The 18,079-nt window shown below is 39.8% G+C and overlaps 2 protein-coding genes across 2 annotated transcripts; both read right to left on the bottom strand.

Annotated features, from left to right (window-relative positions):
* Positions 1-3,480: 3,480 nt before the first annotated feature.
* LOC137284097 (glutathione S-transferase 1-like) lies at positions 3,481-7,533 on the bottom strand. The gene is made up of 4 exons (XM_067815777.1): positions 7,301-7,533; positions 6,227-6,285; positions 5,284-5,428; positions 3,481-4,516 (listed from the first exon to the last, which is right to left on the bottom strand). The coding sequence occupies exons 1-4, from the start codon at positions 7,442-7,444 to the stop codon at positions 4,208-4,210; spliced, it is 657 nt and encodes a 218-aa protein (XP_067671878.1). The 5' UTR covers positions 7,445-7,533; the 3' UTR covers positions 3,481-4,207.
* Positions 7,534-12,219: 4,686 nt separating this feature from the next.
* On the bottom strand, positions 12,220-17,668 carry LOC137284096 (glutathione S-transferase 1-like). Its single transcript, XM_067815776.1, has 4 exons — positions 17,453-17,668; positions 15,937-15,995; positions 13,974-14,118; positions 12,220-13,240 (listed from the first exon to the last, which is right to left on the bottom strand). The coding sequence occupies exons 1-4, from the start codon at positions 17,594-17,596 to the stop codon at positions 12,929-12,931; spliced, it is 660 nt and encodes a 219-aa protein (XP_067671877.1). The 5' UTR covers positions 17,597-17,668; the 3' UTR covers positions 12,220-12,928.
* Between the last annotated feature and the right edge of the window lie 411 nt (positions 17,669-18,079).

Here is an 18,079-nt window from a genome sequence, read left to right as displayed (position 1 = left end):
TTATGTATAATTTCCAGATTTGAACCCTGATGTAAAATGTTAACTATATGGTGCTGAACTAATTAGAAAATCTATTGAAGTTGTACAAACAAAATATTGTAAAGTCCTGTTAAGAGCTGTTAAGAGATCTTCCAACAAGGCTATACAGGGTGAATTGGGAACAGTGAGAACGTATGAGCATGGTATGATTAAAGTTATAAAATGTTGATTTAGCCTATTACGAAAGCCACCAGGCAAATCCTCTATAAACATGACAAACTAGGTTATACCATTTGGGTGTCATTTGTTGGAAACATTCGTTTTCGTTATGGTTTTGGCAGTACTTGGATAATGCAGGAAATTGAGAATTTTGAAGCATTCATTTATAATTTTATATTAAGATTGAGCGATATTTTACCCAAACTTTCTGTTTCGTTTAATTCAACAATGTATAACACTTTCAAATCTCCCCTGCAACCTTAACATATTTTAAGTTCAATTCAACCATCAAATTTAAGGAGGGCTTCGAGGTATTTTTGATGCTCATATGATTTTAAAATCAATAGATTGCCTAGGGATTGTGATTTTATCGACGCTTTATGCAATTATTGCATGGAAGGGGAGGAAGGTGAATATCATGTAAAGCTTACTTGTCCATACTATAATCAACTTCTTGCAAGGTATGTACGTGCATATTGTTACACATACCAAGCAGTGGTGAAGTTGCTATTCCTAAATATTACACAGAATGATAAATTGTCATTAAACGTTAGTGAAAAAATGTTCTGTTCTGTTCAGTTCTTGTATTTGTCACGCAGTTTGGATCATTCATGTACACTGAAAGATTGTATTTCGAACACGGACATATTGGGAATCAGAAGGTATGAGATTTGTTGACGATTTACCCTTGTTCTCCTTCCTTCGCCATCTTTCATTGTTAGGTTGGCTTCTTTATCTATTTGCTTGTTCGTCACAATACATGTTAAAATGAGTGACTGAGTGTAGTGTTACGTCGCACTCAGCAATATTCCAGCTGTATGGCAGAATACTGTAAATAATCGAGTGTGGTCCAGAGACTTCAGTGATCAACAGGTTGAATAATAATAATAATATTTCACTTATATAGCACCATTCCAGGATGAATATCTTGCTGAAAGCGATAAGAAGGAAAAGGGGTGTTCAGGCAAATGCTTGGTGGATGAAGTGGGTCCAAAAAGATGTCCGTAAAGAAGCGTAGGTAGAAGTACGAAGTTTCTCAAGGAGGCCGTTCCACTGATAGTGTGCCCGTTGTCTACAACTACACAATCTGACTTTAGGCACAAGCTGTGGAAATTCCGGTGGAATGTAGCGTTAGAGATCACAGAAATAAGACGGAGCAATATGAAAATGAAACTGATAAGCTTGAAGCTGAAAATTGATCCTCTGTTGAACAGGAATCAAGTGAGGAACATCGAACATCAACTGGGATATGATGACATGTATGAAACAAGTCAGCGAGCCTGACGAGACGATCCCGACAAGCATGAATTCAATTCTAACCTAGATCTTCATTGGTTACATATGCTAAAACCAGCCCAAGTGAGTGAGTGGTTCGCTTGGTTTTCTCTTCAGAGTGGGTCAGTCACCACTTTCACAAATGCAAATGTGTTGTTTACATTAATATGTTTGAGCATGTCGGTGATATGTGATCGTTCACAGCTTGACAATCATGTAATTAGATTAAAACATTTCTTAAAAATGAAATGTATATACGTCTTAAGGTGCACACGTCATTAGCAGATACAGACAGATAGGTACAGATACTTTATATCATAATTACAATATAAGTTATTCATAGGTGGGTTGCTACAATAGGTGCGTTGTTCCGCGGCCCTAAGAGGGTCTCACTATTCATATTTGTTGTGGCTAACCATTCTACAGCATTCCAATTGTAGCTCGCAGATTTCATTGCATCACACTACATCACTGACGGTACAGTTCCTTCACATGCCTCCACCTTACTTTAGGGATAAAATGCAAGTTGTTTTCAAAGCTACGTAAATTTCCATTAACCTTCAAACCCATATTTAGAAGCATTATGATTAGTTGGAAATATCTCAACCTTCATCCCTTCGTTCATTCAAACGTTCATTCATTTATTGGTTCTTGTCACCACTGCTTCTATAATATTGCATGGGCGTCTTGGTTTGTGTGTGTGTGTTTTTTTATTTATATTTTGAATTGCTCCCAACATATACATAATTTGAGGATCTATAGTTCAGTCGAATTACGAATTTGAGTGAATGGGTGAGTGAGTTTAGCTTTACGCCGCATACTATTACAGATATTTGGCGGCGGTCTGGAAGTAATAGAGTCCGGACGAGACAATCCTACAATCAACAGCAATTGGTAACCGATGACATGTGTCAACCAAGTCAGCGAGCCTGACCATCCCGTTAGTCGCCTCTTGTGGCAAGCATGGGTTGCTGAAGACCTATTCTATCCCGGATCTTCACGGGACTCATAGTTTTGACAAGTGAAGATGCAAGAGTATTGTTGCAAGGACGTTGAAATCCCGATTCCCAACTGTGTAACAGAAATGCATATTCAGAGTTCAAATGCCGGATGCTGAGCGTCAAATCAGAGATTCCAATCCCGAATGTTAGCAAAACATTGAGATTCATGTTTTGAATCCCAAATATTAGCAATCAAATCAGCCAGGCTATTCTCGAAACGTTCGTAACCTTACGAACTTTGAAAACCTATTCTTAAGACATAGACTACGATCGAAGTTACGAATTCTTAGGGCTAGGAACGTTTGGAGAATAAGGGCCCAGATTCGGGATTTGACTCACAAATGTGAATAAAAAATTCAGATTTGGGATTCAAATCCCCAATCCCAAATCCGTTTCTAACTCCATGCTGCCAAACCTGTCTAGCTAAATTCTCTTGATGGCTTTGGAACGGTTAACTCGATCAGTCAGAGACAGGGACATGCGGTCAACGCAGAAAGCTCCTGTCTTTCACTCAGAGGTAGAGTAAACAGTGAATCTCGATTTTAGTCCAACATTTAGACGATCATTAAATGTCAGACCCAATTACATTGTTGATAAAATGCATGAAAAGATTGTGGATGATCATGATCGACTGATCACCGCATGCAACGAAACCAAACATGTTTCTCTCATATGGAAACATACTGAAGTCACCAAAGTCACCATCTATGGTGAAGCATTATGTCTTTCTCAAGTAGACTCGGCTGCTTTTATGGAGTAATTTGCATCCATGAGTTGACTTTCCTTGCCATTGTCAGTTAAACAATCACAACAATCGAAGTAATAGCAACATATTGTCACAAACCACATTGAAGAAAGCCATAACTGACAATGTAGTCGATCCGCATGTCTGTCTATGTAGGCTGATGAAGGCTATCGAGGTTGATACACGTCTCTTGTTGCCATGTTTACAATCAATTCATGTGGCTTTCAAAAGGTTGTACAGCCAATGAAGAATATACAAGTGTTTTGCGATACTAGTAACAAATCACTCACAAAATGTTTAATTTTATCCAATTTTACAATACTGTGCTGAAATATTGTGATGAAAACACTTCATTCTTATCGTAAAAGTTCATTTCTATGCAGATAAATGATTTCTTTGTGCAAAGGCTACACAGCTGTCGTTTATGAAGAATGCGATACATTTTCCCATTTCTATATTCTCAGCTTCAAGTGATAAAGTTCTGGATGAAATTCCTTAATATCAATCCATACAGAGACTGAAAAAGTATTACAATATGATGTAGTTATATAGTGAGAAGGGGCTGGTAACCTTGCAACTGGGAAAGATATCTGTAATGTTTGGGGAACATGTATGTCCAGCGTAACACTTCTGTCCACATGTAAGTCACTATCAACACGTTTTAAAATGTTTACATTGGTCTTCTTTCATAAATTACCAATTGTGTGCTTTCCCTTTTATATGAGTTATATATATTTTGTATTGTGTGGAACCAATATTGGTTGACTGGTTGGTTTGTCTGTGGAACTACCCACGAAGCAATAACTTCAGGGGAAACGTTAGAAAGGCCACTTTCACCACTCAGTAGCACCGTTGGCAAGAATGTGAACATACGAATCTGTACACCTTCCCATTCATCTGAGAGTACATCTCATAGTTGTTGAATTATGTAATACGGACGCAGAAATAAACTCTTCTTCTCTTAAATGGTAATGTGCATATTAGTGATTTACGACGCTTGACCTGAAAGTTTCTTCAATTTTTCCACATAGTCGAAAAATTGCTGATTCACTTCCTGGTAGTACGGTAATTCTTGCATTCTTTTGTACCATGCCATAGCACTAGGGTAGCTAGACATATCTCTTTGGAAGAGGAATTCGGCTCCAAACCCAACGACCATCGCAAAGTCGGCAATGGTGATGTTGTCTCCTGTGAGGAACTTCTTATCCTTGAGCAGTGTATCAATCCGGTCGAAAGCCTTGGCGACCTGTTCTTGTTGTTCTTTTGTTGGGGTGTTCCTGGTCCTTACTGGCAGCATCTGCAATTAGGAGTCAAACATTTTTTTTCTATATTTTGAATGTTGTAGTTTACATCCTGATTGATTTGTCGTAGACGGCATGACAAGGGATTGATTTTAACTACACCTACATATACACAAGGCACTTATTTAACTCAGAAGCATCTCACAATGAGCACAATCTGAATGAGCCCCGATCTTAACTCTTTACAGCACATCTGGGATCCGATTGGTCGTCTTTTGGTGGTCGTCAGAGGATCAGAAGGCTGACAGGGAGTATGTGGAGGAGAGTGCTGACTGTCATACAGCAGCACGGGGGTTACACTCTGTATTAAGCTTGAATCGTGTAAGACACGTAAAATGACATTTTGAATGTTTACGTTCACCAATAGCTTCAATGAACCACATTTGTCAGAGAAAGGGTTTTGAATAAAAATATGTGTTCCTTATGTAAATTAAAGCAATTATCATAAAATGAGAATTGAGGCCAGTATTGTCATCGTTTTTCTATGTCAAAGGGCCATACGGGTCAGAAAAACTCAACCCACGAGAGGTATTTGTGCGTGTGGAAAATATATCATGTAAAAAATACAGAGAGAGCTTAATATATTGTTTCTGTATAGATCACGATGGCTAATCTGGACTTAGACAAGCTGACAATGTGGACCAAACAATGTATTTTTATTTTAGAAAAGGAAATACGCAACTAGCATTATTAAGGATATTACGTCATGTGAGAGAGGTGATGCTGTGTCAGAGAATGCATTTAATAACGTGGTTGTACTCACCAGAGTCTCCAACATGGCCCTGTAGAAGACCCCTAGATCATAGTCCAACAGACGGTCCACCTCGGCTCTCTTCTGGAGGTCCCGGGGATACAGGCTGTTGTCCTCACCCCCATACTTCCCCACCAGGTAGCGCATGATGGCTCGGCTATGGTATATAATATCATCAAGAGGTGAGAGTTTTAGCGCTGTAGTATGTTTATTGTACGGATTGGAAGTCAAATGCTAAAAAGAAGACACCGTTCACAGTGGATCAGATGAACAAGAAAACTAGAAAACAGTGAAACAGCATCAATATGTCATAAATAGATGCCCAAATAAAGATTCAAGTGTCAGAAAGACGACTGCATGGGTCATTGCCATGAATCAACCGGTGTCCACATTTCACACATTTTGAATGGCAGTCGAACATTCTCTATGATAATTTCAATGAGAGTCACACTAAATATGTTTGAAGGTTGTTTCGTCATGCGTACAACCATGAAGGCCGTACATAAGTTTACCAAAGGTTACATGCTGAAACTGTGTCGAAGTGTCCAAAAGTGATCGTTGTGTGTGTGTATGCGTGTGTATGTGTGTTATGATATACGGATCCACTTATGATTGGTGATTCAGAGGTGTGTGTAAACATATGTATACAGATGAACATACATGCATGTAGTGTAAAGTCCCTTTCGTCGTGGAGGTCCAGGTATTTGTTGTTGTACATGACTGAAATGTCTACTCCGATACTTGCGCCTTGAGCATGTACTAGTTACATGGATAAGTGCGCTCTGTAAAAATCCTACAGTTGTAAAAATAATAAAAAATAACAAATACTTTCTCGTGCCCTGTGACTCTGTGGATATTGTCGAGTTTATGGCTGTCTAGCTAACCGTCTATTGACCATGCCTCCCATCATATTACTCTCATTGGTAATAAATAAACTTCTAATGTCAGACCATACCTCTCCCACAGTGTGAAGTCTCCATCTATTATTGTTGGGACGATATGATCCGGATTTATCTGAAATATATATGTTTCAATGTTCGTTCAATAAACAAACTGAAGTAATGGATGGACGAATTAGACTTAACGCCTTCAAACCCCATTTTGTTTACATCTCAGAGCCCAAGATTCATATTGCCGTAATATGTCGTTTAATGTATTGTTAAAAACATATAACGGATATGCGGGTCCTGAAAAAATATAATTATCTGATTACAACGAGGTATCATCTGGTGTCTACAGGAAGGCCTAACAACCCCCATGGCCAAGGCCAAACGCGTTCCTATTGAACGTGCGCAAAGCTAAAGTGGTGTCTGCACTGCTCATTATGTTGAAGAACTGATGAGATATGTGACACATGATACGCTTGATTGAAACTACCAGCAAGATACTGCATGCCAGGTTTTAACAGTGCAGTCAGGCATTACAAACAGGAGTTAGCGCAGGTGATCTGTTTTTAAAAAATTTTCACATCATAAACCAAATGAATGCTCATACTGTCAGCCTCTGGTTTGTCGAGGAGCATGTAAAAGGTGTTGCACTGACATCGTTGTAACGATCAGCTACCCGCACGATGTCTCCTTCCTGATACCTGGTAGCTAGCTGCCATGTCACAACCCACTGAAAACCCTTTAGCCGAGCCCTACTTTTGTAGATCAAGGCTACCTGGGTGAAAGGACAGTCCCAGAAATTGACCCCTGACTCAGCTGTACACAGTCTTGTTCAATAGCAAACTCTCAAATATAGCGCGTAATCATTTAACGTATATGGTGAGTGCATGTATTGAATACAAATAAAGAAATGATCACACGTTTATTCACTGTGAAGGATATGTTATTAGTTTTGTGAAACAATTATCTACTGATATCATTTTTCATAATTGTGTGATTTTGAATTACAGTGGAATACTGTCATATGATTTCGAGAGAAAGGTGTTAATTAAACCTATAGAAGTTCCAATACCTTAAAAAATAGGTTAATCTTAAGACAAGCATTGAGATTAGGTTGACCCCTGAACCTGTACGTTACTTACCTGCAAAAACTCTGGGCTAAGATGTTCTTTGTTCATAAAGTCGAGGTGTTTCAACTCGATTGGTACACCAAGAGCCTTGGCTGTCATGCGGACAGAACGACATGGTGGGCTTGCGGGGAAGTGATATAGCTGAATGTCCGCCATGTTAGCTCGGGCTACCCTCCACAGAAAACACGCTATCTATGTCTGGGCTGATCAGGAACATCTGCCGGTGAATCGACTGTAAAGCAGTCGAGCGTGAGGATATCGTGTGTATATTAATGCGTCATGTGCGGACTAGAGTGTTCAGACGGCTCTAACGTGCTACATAATGTAGTTGTTAAATCACTGATCATTCCTCTGGCGTTTACGTTTATGATTAAATGGGAATCCGATCAGATATTTGTTGGTTACGTGTAAGGCCTCTTTAATTAGAGAGTCCGGGGTTAAACGATCTTGTCACGAATATGGTTCAAACCCATCCACTGAAGTATTGTAATTCTAGCATTCTCTTTTACCATACCATAGCGCTGGGGTAATCTGGCTGATTCTTCTTCCTGGGAAGAGGAATCTTGGCGGCAAACCCGAGAACCATCGTAAAGTCGGCCCTGGTGACATTATGTCCGGAGAGGAACTTCTTATCCTTGAGCAGTGTATCAATCCGGATGAACGTCTTGACGACCTGTTCATGTTGTTCTTTGATCGGTGCACTTCTATTCCTTATTGGCCACATCTGAAACACATCTTGGAACCACAAGTACATATGACGCCGGTTTTCGGGTAACGATTTCTACTTTTCTACATTGTAAAAACGAATAAGCTCCGGACAATTATCTTCTTCACACTGTAATAGACATCATTGTGGATTTACTGGAGACAACATAGCCGCGTTTGACTACAATTACAGATTTCAGTTCTTATACGATCCACATGAGGTATTTGGGCATAGACAAGCTGAGAGGGCATTTTGTTTTGTTAAGAAATATTGACAATACCTGTGGGCAAAGACAACTAATGGTATTACTGACAAAACTCTCTGCCAAAAAAGTATTCCTCGTAATCCTGATACTATTAGAGTAATAGTAATAGTAATAGTAACTGATGTTATATTAGGAAAAGTATTTCATAAAGTGATAGTAATATTACTGACTAGAGTCTACAACATGGCTCTGTAGATGACCCCGAGATCATTCTGTGCTGCCACACCTTATGTTGCGGAACTGATTGGTCACTCGTAACCTGTACTTGAGAATCCTAATTAAGGCGGCTAGGCAATACAAATGTCCCTGCTGAGTGAGGACCTACGTGCGATTTAACGAAACATTAACAGTGTACTGACCACATCCTCCAACATGGTTCCTTAGGAGGCCCTCAAGTCATAGTCCAGGAGGCGGTCCACCCCTGCCCTCGTCTTTAGATCCCGGGGTACAGGTCCTCACCCCCATACTTCCCCACCAGGTAGCGCATAATGACTGTTTAGAAAACATATAAGTGTTTAGAATCAAACATCGTGAAGAGTAGCATGTGTGTAGTACTGATTGAAAGTCTATGTATGAAACGAAGACAGGTTCATATTAAGCAAGAAATCTTGAAAACAGCAAAACAACACCAATGTGTCTTATTTCGATCCACGTATAGAGAGTACAGTTGTTCAAAAATACATCTGAATGAGTCATTGACAAGAGGTTTGCCAGTTGTGAACCTTCCCTTTATTTGCCGCCATATTACACGATGTCCATAATTCATGAATGAATTCCAGTCGAACATTCCCATACTACCGTCTTTCAAATGTTCTTTGGTCAGACGTACATCAATACAGGGAATAAACACGTTTACGAAAGACTGCATGGTAAAAATATGTCAAACGCTTTCAAATGTGATCGGATCAAACATAACCTCGTTAGTCCGCCAGTATATATTCTTTAACAAAAGTAGGGGTGACTAAACTTTCAATTGGCATAAGAAGACATACTAAAACTTTCAAAGACAAAAGTCTTATGAACGCACCGCTGTTTCTCTTGATCAAAATGCTGCCAAACGGAAGAAATAACTGCACTGTCCATTACCAATATTATTCAAGAACTAATCTGACATATGACACGTTTGCTTGAGTCAGACACTGCATAAATGCTTTTAAGAATACAACCTAGAAATTAAATTGGCATTGTCATATAGGTTGTAAAAGCTAAATTATTGATAAATGCTTTTAAGAATACAACCTAGAATTAAATTAGCATTGCCATACGGGTTTTAAAAGCTAAATTGATGATCATACGGGGATGATAAATGATTTGTCCTGTTATCTTTGATATCATACGTCAAACAAGAGCTCATACCTCCTGGTCACCCTCTGGTTTGTATGTATGTTAAAACATGTTGCGCTAACATCGGTGTAACGACCAGCTACCCGCATGATGTTTCCTTACTGCTAACTGGTAGCTAGGTGCGATGTCATTATCCTGTGAAAACCCGTTACCCGAGGTCATGATGTGCAGATCTGGGGCCTACTTTTGTAGCACTACATTCAAAACACCATCCTATTCCCACAGAAATTTCTTGTCAACACGAATGTTCTCCCTTCTTTCTGTCCAATCAAAACACGTGTTACATTGACTTAAATCCAATTTGATGAATACAAACAAATGCTGAACACAAATACAGAACTACATATTTGATATCACGTGTCCGTTTACTGTGTAACACATCAAGTATATGTAACTCAAGTGGGTCCGTCACTGACAAAAAATGGTGTAAACACGTGTTTAATACTGAACCAGTTCTCTATTGACATCAGTCTGTTTCATGTGGTTTCCAGAGCGGAACTAATGTCACTCAAATCAATAAAGCCAGGTTATCTAGGTAAGAATGCCGTTGGTATTCACCGCAATCACGCCAGCTATGAGGCTACTGACCCAGTCGTACTCTGCATCGTTAATGCAGTACACTAGAGGTATATAATATTGCCATGAAATATATCCTGTAATGTACAGAGACAAATAAAATGCCCATCTCATATGCACTAGACAGGTATTTTCCCTCTCATAGCAGGACATATTTCATACTTGTATGAACACATGAGTGTGTTTGGAGGGCAGAGGCGTCGATTCGAAATCCGAACGTGTGCTTTGAACCTGTTATCGATGCGCTGACGGGCAGAACAGTTAATGGTGATGCATAGGTTTCATATTTCGGGTGTAGTTTCACGTTGAGGAAATTCGAACAGCTTTTCCATAACGATTGCAGTGATGCCAAATTTTATGACCGCATTCATGATCCGTCCTATACTCCTAATGAGTGGTTATACACGAGTAAAGGCATTGCAAGGTTGTTCTAAAGTACATTTGCTCTCAAGTATGTTACTAATCATACAAATACTGAAGTATGGAAAAGATAGATGTTTGTTTTTGTGTCAGATGTCACTATGCCCACAAATACCACTTCAAAGTATCAGCTGTATAAATAACTACACATCCATTTACAACAGTGGGGGTTCCTCACGTGTCACATTTCCTTATGTCCTCGTGTCTAAATGTTGATCTTTGACACACGTTTCCATTGATCTAGCAATTACTGGATTTCTCCTTTACCTATACTCTGTGTTACTATGGTAGTCGAAAATGATACTCAAGATACCGTGAATACATTCTCTTTCTCATTATAAAAGTAAATTGTTCTCGATGACATACATAGCCACACCACGTGAATGAAACGAAATTACATTAATGATTCAAATCTAGTTCAAGTAACAAAACTATCGTGCTATAATAGTCACTTTAGCGAAATAGTTCGTGTTGTGTGCATAATGCATTCAATTTTACATGTGCGTGGGAGAATTGGATCTTGGTATCAAGGGCATCGGACGTCGTGCGACTTTGTAGCACGCACTATTTCGATTAAATTATATACTGGACAAAAATAGTTCGGATATATGTACATTTTGAAAGTATGAATAATGATATGTGTATTCATTGACACACTGATGAAATATCAATAACAAAAATAGCAATATCCCTAACCTATTTTGTCTAGTATATTTAACAGACGCTTCTTTAAAAAATCATCGGTTTGACAATTTAGCGTTTTCACCCATTATGTATTTTATTCATCAGCTTCTACTCATCTTAGTGACGGATGCAAGATACGACCACTGCTTTCACACAGTAACAGGCAAACTATCAGCTGATTTTTTTCAAATAGATTGTGTTGGTCCAAAGTTGTACAAACATTAGTCCAGAAAGCTACCAAAGCTGTAGTTTCCATTCGTCAACTAAGTTATAAACTTCGTAACATTTCTCCTAAGGTTTTGTTTAAAATGTTTGATTTACAAATCAAACCAATAATTCTGTATGGTTCAGAGATCTGGGGTGTCCACCAGTGGTTGTTTCTTGAACGCTTTCAAGCTAAATTTTGTAAATTTGTTTGGGCGTTGGCTCCAAGTCTACAAATGTTGCTGTATTGGGCGAATGTGGCCGTTATGGTATTTATGTAGATACATATGTCAGATGTATAAGACACTGGCTCAAACTTCTAAACACGTCTCAAGAGTGTACCCCCAACAGTGTTACAATAGGTTAGTAGGTTTAGATGCAGCTGGTAGAGAAAGTTGGGTTACACATATTAAGCATTTACTGTATTCTCTAGGTTTTGGAATAGTGTGGCAGTGCCAAGGTGTTGGTGATGTGAATTGCTTTATGTTTGAATTTACGCGTAGGGTTAAAGATTGTTATACACAAACATGGTATTCTGAGGTGTCAAACTGTGCAAAGTTCAAAGTGTCACTCTTTCCTGAGCTACACCTAAGCAGTTTACGTAAAGAATACGCACACATGCTTACCTTGTTTAGAATTGGAGAACTGGATATTATGTAAGATACAGGCAGAAGGCAGGGTATGGACAAAAACATTCGTTTTCGTGCCCACTCTGTAGTTTAAATGCTCTTGAAAATGAAATTCATTTTATTTTTGTTTGTCCTGTCTATCATGATGTACGTCTTAAATATTTTCCTTGCTTACAAGTGCGTACTATTAATCACAGAGAGACTGTTACAGTTATCTCATATCTCACTGTTAAAAAACCTGGCAAATCATGTTAAAGAAGCTGTCGGTCTACGATCGTCATATCTCAAATGCAGCACCGATTGTAAATATCTGGATGTAATATGTACGTGGACCTGAGGCCTTGTTACTGAAATAAATGAATTACTATAAACTATCAGCTGAAGACATAAGGAACTATTCAAGTCATCAGTCATCTCTCTACTTCCGGGTTAGAATATTGGCCCTCAGTAACCAATGCGTGTTGTAACAGGCGACTAAGGGGATCGGGTATTCTGGCTTGCTGACTTTGTTGTCACGTCATCGGTTCCTAATTGCGAAGATCGATGCTAATGCTGTTGATCACTGGATTGTCTCCTCGAGACTCGATTATTTATCCAGTGATATGAGAACCTGCTGAAGTCATCCAGTATGTTCCGAAATGTTACTTTTGATATACATGTATAAGCAAAGTGTTAGTTACCCCAAATGTATGAGTTCGTCATTGGTACCTGGTATTAACACAACATGGAAGCGTTTACACTGTTGTTGCTGAACCTATTTCGTCATTAGTACCCATCAAAGTATCAGTACGTGTCAATGGACTATCAGTATTTTACGACGTTTCTACTTGATTCTTCATATTTTCCACTAGGTCATAAAATGGTTCATTCACCTCCTGGTAGTATGGTAATTCTTGCATTCTCTTGTACCATGCCATGGCATTGGGGTACTTTGACATATCCCCTGAATAGAGGACTTCGTCAGCAAACTCCACGACAATTGCAAAGTCGGCAATAGTGAGGGTATTTCCAGTGAGGAACTTCTTGTCTTTCACCAATGTATCAATCCGCCCGAAAGCCTTCATGATCGTCTCATCTTGTTCTTTTGTCGTCTTTGGGAGTTTTTTGTATCTTAATGGAATCACCTGAAAGGAGAAACATTAATTATATTTCGGGAGTTGCTACATGTGACACAAACGTTCCTTTTCTTTGTTCTCAGTGTAAAAGTACCACTGTTACACAGCGACACTACTTCATTTGTTAATTTTGTGGTTCACTCGTCACTCCGAAGACCCGGGTTCAATTCCTCACATGGATACAATGTTTGAGGCCCATTTCTGGTGACATTATACCGTATACTAAACTCACTCACTCATTGTTTTGGTCTTTAGTGTTACCGTCTTACGTCGCATTCATCAATGCCTACGGTATATGACGGTGTTAATTACATAAGCCAAGATCAGACAGTCCAGTGATTCATGAGCATCGATCTACATAAATGGGATACGATGACATACATCAATCAAGTGAGACAGTCAAACCACCCGATTCCTTCGTCTCCTTTCACAACCATGAGTTATGAATGGGGAAACCGCAGCGGCCTTGCGTGTTCAAAATGTAGTACTCTGTGTCGGTTCCACGATTCGAATGCGGTGTTAATTATCGGACGCATATATTACGATGTAGTCCAGATATACATAATTTGGATTAAGATTCGTATCACCATGACTTCCGGTTTCGTTCCTTACTTGCGCCACCAAATTCGGGCATTGTATCGTATTACACACGCCTCCATATTCTCGGTGACTCTTACGAGGACCATAAGAGCATGGTGTGGTATGTTTCTGAGTAAAGAGTTCTGATTACATGATTACTTACCAGATTTTCAAATAGGGCTCTGTAGATGACCCCCAGATCATAGTCCAGGAGGCGGTCTACCTCTGCCCTCTTCTGGAGGTCCCGGGGGTACAGGTTGTTGTCTTCACCCCCGAACTTTCCCACCAGGTAGCGCATGATAGCGCGGCTGTGAATACAATATAGCCAAACGGTGAGGGTAAAAACATCATAAAGAGTAGTATGAAAATCAAATTACAAAATGCAATCGCTGGTAAGGGGCGGTGGGGTAGGCAGGAGGTCAAAGAGTTGGCTTGTCACGCCGAGGGCATAGGTACAATGTGCGAACGCTATTTCTGGTGTCCCCGGCCCCAACATTTCTTGAATATTGCGTAAAAGCGGCGTGAAACCACACTTCCACACTCAGTTCGGTAAAATATTGCACATAGTATTATTGCTTCAGTAAGAACACGAAGACCCCAGCAGCATCAACTTGACAAACCTGTCTTCTCGTTACGACCCTCCTGTCGATAACAGTTTTATTTCTCAGACTCGCTGTTATTTAAGACTCACTCTGGCGCGGTACAATAAACATTGCACCAAGATTAACACGGCGGGATGCTCAACATTTACATGGAAACTTATTCGGCTATTGTTCATACAGCCCATGCTTTTAGGAATGAAGTTAATAAATGACACCGGGGTTAATATTAGTGTAAAACAGCTAATAGCAGCAGTCAGCTGGTATGTGTAGAACTACACATACATGTAGTATAAATACATGACTGCCCTGATGGTAAGCAAGATGTCTACACAGCTTCTCCCATTTGTTTCCGACCAAGTTTCCAAAGGTACGTGGGATAGAACAGATCCCTTACCCCAATAATGCATTTATCACATACATGTACGAGAACATCTGATACGACTAGAAAGAACCCATACATGCAGTCTAAGTAAACTTCGACTCAGTGTATTTCGTTACACTCCACCATAAGGTTTTGTTAGACTCAGTGGTGGAGTGTAACGAAAAGTACTGAGGATAAGTTTACTTAGACTGCCCATACATGCATTTTGTCAAAACAGTTTGTATAAAGTTAGGGCCATTTTAAAGTCATTAAATATGAGTGATGAGTGATATAAGTGAGTAAGTTTTAAATTAGTTTCCCACCGTTTTTAGCAATATTCCATACTGTGGAGAATCGAACTTGTGTCCTTGGCGTGACGAACGACCGCCTTAACCGCTAGGCTACCCACCACCGTCCGATTATATACATAGGTGACTTCGACTGAACTCAGAGGGTTGACAAGGATGTTCTAATGCTGCTGCCACCCAGGTCTGTCTTTACAAACCGCTGTTGTCACTTCTTATCCCGCACAGTGATTTCAACCCAACTATAAAACGTTATGCTCCTGATCTTATGCCAAAAGGTGGGACATACATGTAATGAATTTAAACCTATAATCGGTTCCACCTACTTGGGTTGTCAGTCAAGACATGATGAGGTCATTTAGTGACCATGTCGTATTCACCAGTCAGTCAACGCATGGCTGTATGCTTATACATTGCAAGATATTCACATCTTTAATCATTAGACCCGAAGTCAATCTTTACCCGTTTACACGTGTGACCTGGTCGTCTGTGCGTGTGCGTGTGCGTGTGCGTGTGCATTGCGTATTGCTCGTAGTCGTGTTTGGCTGTCCGGCCAATGTTTCAGATTTTAGTTAGCATTGTTATGACCAAGTGTTCAAGTCATAAGTACCATTCTTAAGCCAGTGTCTTAATTTGTGAAGATACATTTTGTTTAGAAAGCGTACTTGTAAGTGAAGCTGTGTAAATAATGGACCCGTGCACGTGTGTAAACGTCATGACGTTGCATTTTAATTTGCTTACTTTAAAATCTGTGATTGTTCACAATCGATCTTAAATTGTCTCCTATTGAATCTAAACAGATCAATAATTGGCGATGAAGGGATGGACTATAAAATATACTTCTCTTGTGCGCTTTACCTCTCCCACAGTATGAAGTCTCCATCTATAATTGTTGGGACAATTTGATCCGGGTTTATCTGAAATACAGTACAGTAAAAACATTTGAGTGAATGAGTGAACTAGGCCAGCTAACGTCTTGGTTACCTTGCAGCGTTTAAGGTTAATGGAGGGGGCTGGAATGTTTGGTGGTATGAAATGTGAACTAGGCCAGCTAACGTCTTGGTTACCTTGCAGCGTTTAAGGTTAATGGAGGGGGCTGGAATGTTTGGTGGTATGAAGTGTGAACTAGGCCAGCTAACGTCTTGGTTACCTTGCAGCGTTTAAGGTTAATGGAGGGGGCTGGAATGTTTGGTGTTATGGGTTGTTGAAATACATATCGGTTACACGCTACATGTGGTTTCTAGGTTAGAGACACAAGGATGATTTTGGTGCTTTACTTTACTCCCTTGTACCTTGGTATCAAAGGAAAAAAGAGCATATCAGGTGACACGCCTTGTGGACAATATGGCATTACATTATGCTTATGAAAGCTTTCTTTGTGCACAGTGATAAATCTTGGGCATATTTGTCCCAGCTGACAGTGTGTGAGAACCAGGCTCTCAAACATTAATAACTGAATTGAATAACTCGCCAACGAATAGCTCGGCACCCGTGCATTCACTAAAACAATTTTGCAAGTCATCAGTTTCCTCATTAATTCCTCATTATTCCTCATATAGTTCTGAAATTTTGTTATGTGGTGTATTTCACTTAAAAGTCTAGGATTAATTGAGTCAGAGCTACCATATCTCTCTGCGATACACTTTGTAATTTCGAGGATAGTGATACAGCAGTGTTTCAAGGCATTGTTGCAATATCCTCTTTGTAAAGAATACCATGTACTAACACTATGCCGAACCCTTTATGACAAGAAAATACAGTCGACATAGAAAGGGTTGCACATACGTTTTCCTTTTATCTACAGCAAGAAATATTTTGGTAGGATAGGATCGAATTTGTGGAACGAGGTGTGTCATTTCAAAATCTGGTCGCGAGGCGTGTAATAGATCATGTTGTCAATAGTTCGCAAAACATGTTCTCCTCAGTAGGCAAGTAATCAAGATTCATACGCGAAAGGGCAGCTGTAATCATGCCCAGGCCGAAGAAACCCTTGTATATGAAGCATCCCGTGAAAGTCCTAACATGCAGTAAATGCTGCTGCAGGTGGTTAGGATCGGTAACGCGGTCCACTTGATTGACTGGTTGGTTGGTTGTTTAACATCGCACTCAGCAATATTCCAGCTATGTTGAAGCTACCTGTAAATAATCGAGTCGGGACCTGACAATCCAATGATCAAAAGCATGAGCATGTATACGATGACATTCATCAACGAAGTCAGCGAGCCTGACCACCCGATCCCGTTAGTCACCTCTACGTTGGGGTAAGCCACCAAGTAAACAAGGACTGGAATGGCAGTTCGTTAGGTCAGTTATATATTTGGTCATAGTGATCGACAGAACCTTGTAGTAAAACGGATCACTATGGGTGAGTTACCTTTGTAAACTCTGGGCTAAGATGATCTTTGTTGTGGTAGCTGCGTTGTTTCAAATCTAGTGGTACACCAAGAGCTTTTGCTGTCATGCGTACGGAACGGCAGAACGGACTAGCAGGGAAGAAATACAGCTGAATGTTCGCCATGTTACCTAAGGCTACGTAACGAAACACGATGTATTGTTCCGAGCACGTCCCAGACTGTGCAAACAGTCTTGCCTGTGACACTGTGTAACTGGGTCAGTCCATTATCTTACCTCATACGTCCATGTTTAACTGGGTCAGCCATTATCTTACCTCATGCGTCCATATGTGATACCGTTCTGCTAATGCAACACATATTTCGTCAAACAAAAATGTTGTGCAATAATTATGTGATAAATTGTTGGTCATATTCAATTATTTCACAAACAAGGGGGGCAATCAAAGTCAGTTTATTCTGATTGTATTGCAATCAAAGAGCCGTAACTGTCGGTATACATTATCGTTGTTTTGGAGGAAAGAAAGAGCTCTTCCTGCTTTTCACATCATATACTGAATCGGCCATAAGCACTCTGGAGCCCAGCGACTAATTATCAGCTGAGGTAAATATGATAAAGCGTTACTGCCCTGTCCTGTGTGTATAATGTT

This window comes from Haliotis asinina, chromosome 5 (assembly GCF_037392515.1).
Source record: "Haliotis asinina isolate JCU_RB_2024 chromosome 5, JCU_Hal_asi_v2, whole genome shotgun sequence".
Classification (NCBI taxonomy): domain Eukaryota; kingdom Metazoa; phylum Mollusca; class Gastropoda; order Lepetellida; family Haliotidae; genus Haliotis; species Haliotis asinina.
Note: the sequence above shows the minus strand (reverse complement) of the source record. Positions and strands in the feature narration are given on the sequence as shown.

Coding starts and splice junctions, on each gene's coding strand:
- LOC137284097 (XM_067815777.1), bottom strand. CDS start 7,444: ATGGCGGACATTCAGCTATATCACTTCCCCGCAAGCCCACCATGTCGT. Junction 6,286..7,300: donor TTAGCCCAGAGTTTTTGCAG/GTAAGTAACGTA, acceptor TATATATTTCAG/ATAAATCCGGATCATATCGT. Junction 4,517..5,283: donor GGGCCATGTTGGAGACTCTG/GTGAGTACAACC, acceptor TCCTAATTGCAG/ATGCTGCCAGTAAGGACCAG.
- LOC137284096 (XM_067815776.1), bottom strand. CDS start 17,596: ATGGCGAACATTCAGCTGTATTTCTTCCCTGCTAGTCCGTTCTGCCGT. Junction 15,996..17,452: donor TTAGCCCAGAGTTTACAAAG/GTAACTCACCCA, acceptor ACTGTATTTCAG/ATAAACCCGGATCAAATTGT. Junction 13,241..13,973: donor GAGCCCTATTTGAAAATCTG/GTAAGTAATCAT, acceptor TTCTCCTTTCAG/GTGATTCCATTAAGATACAA.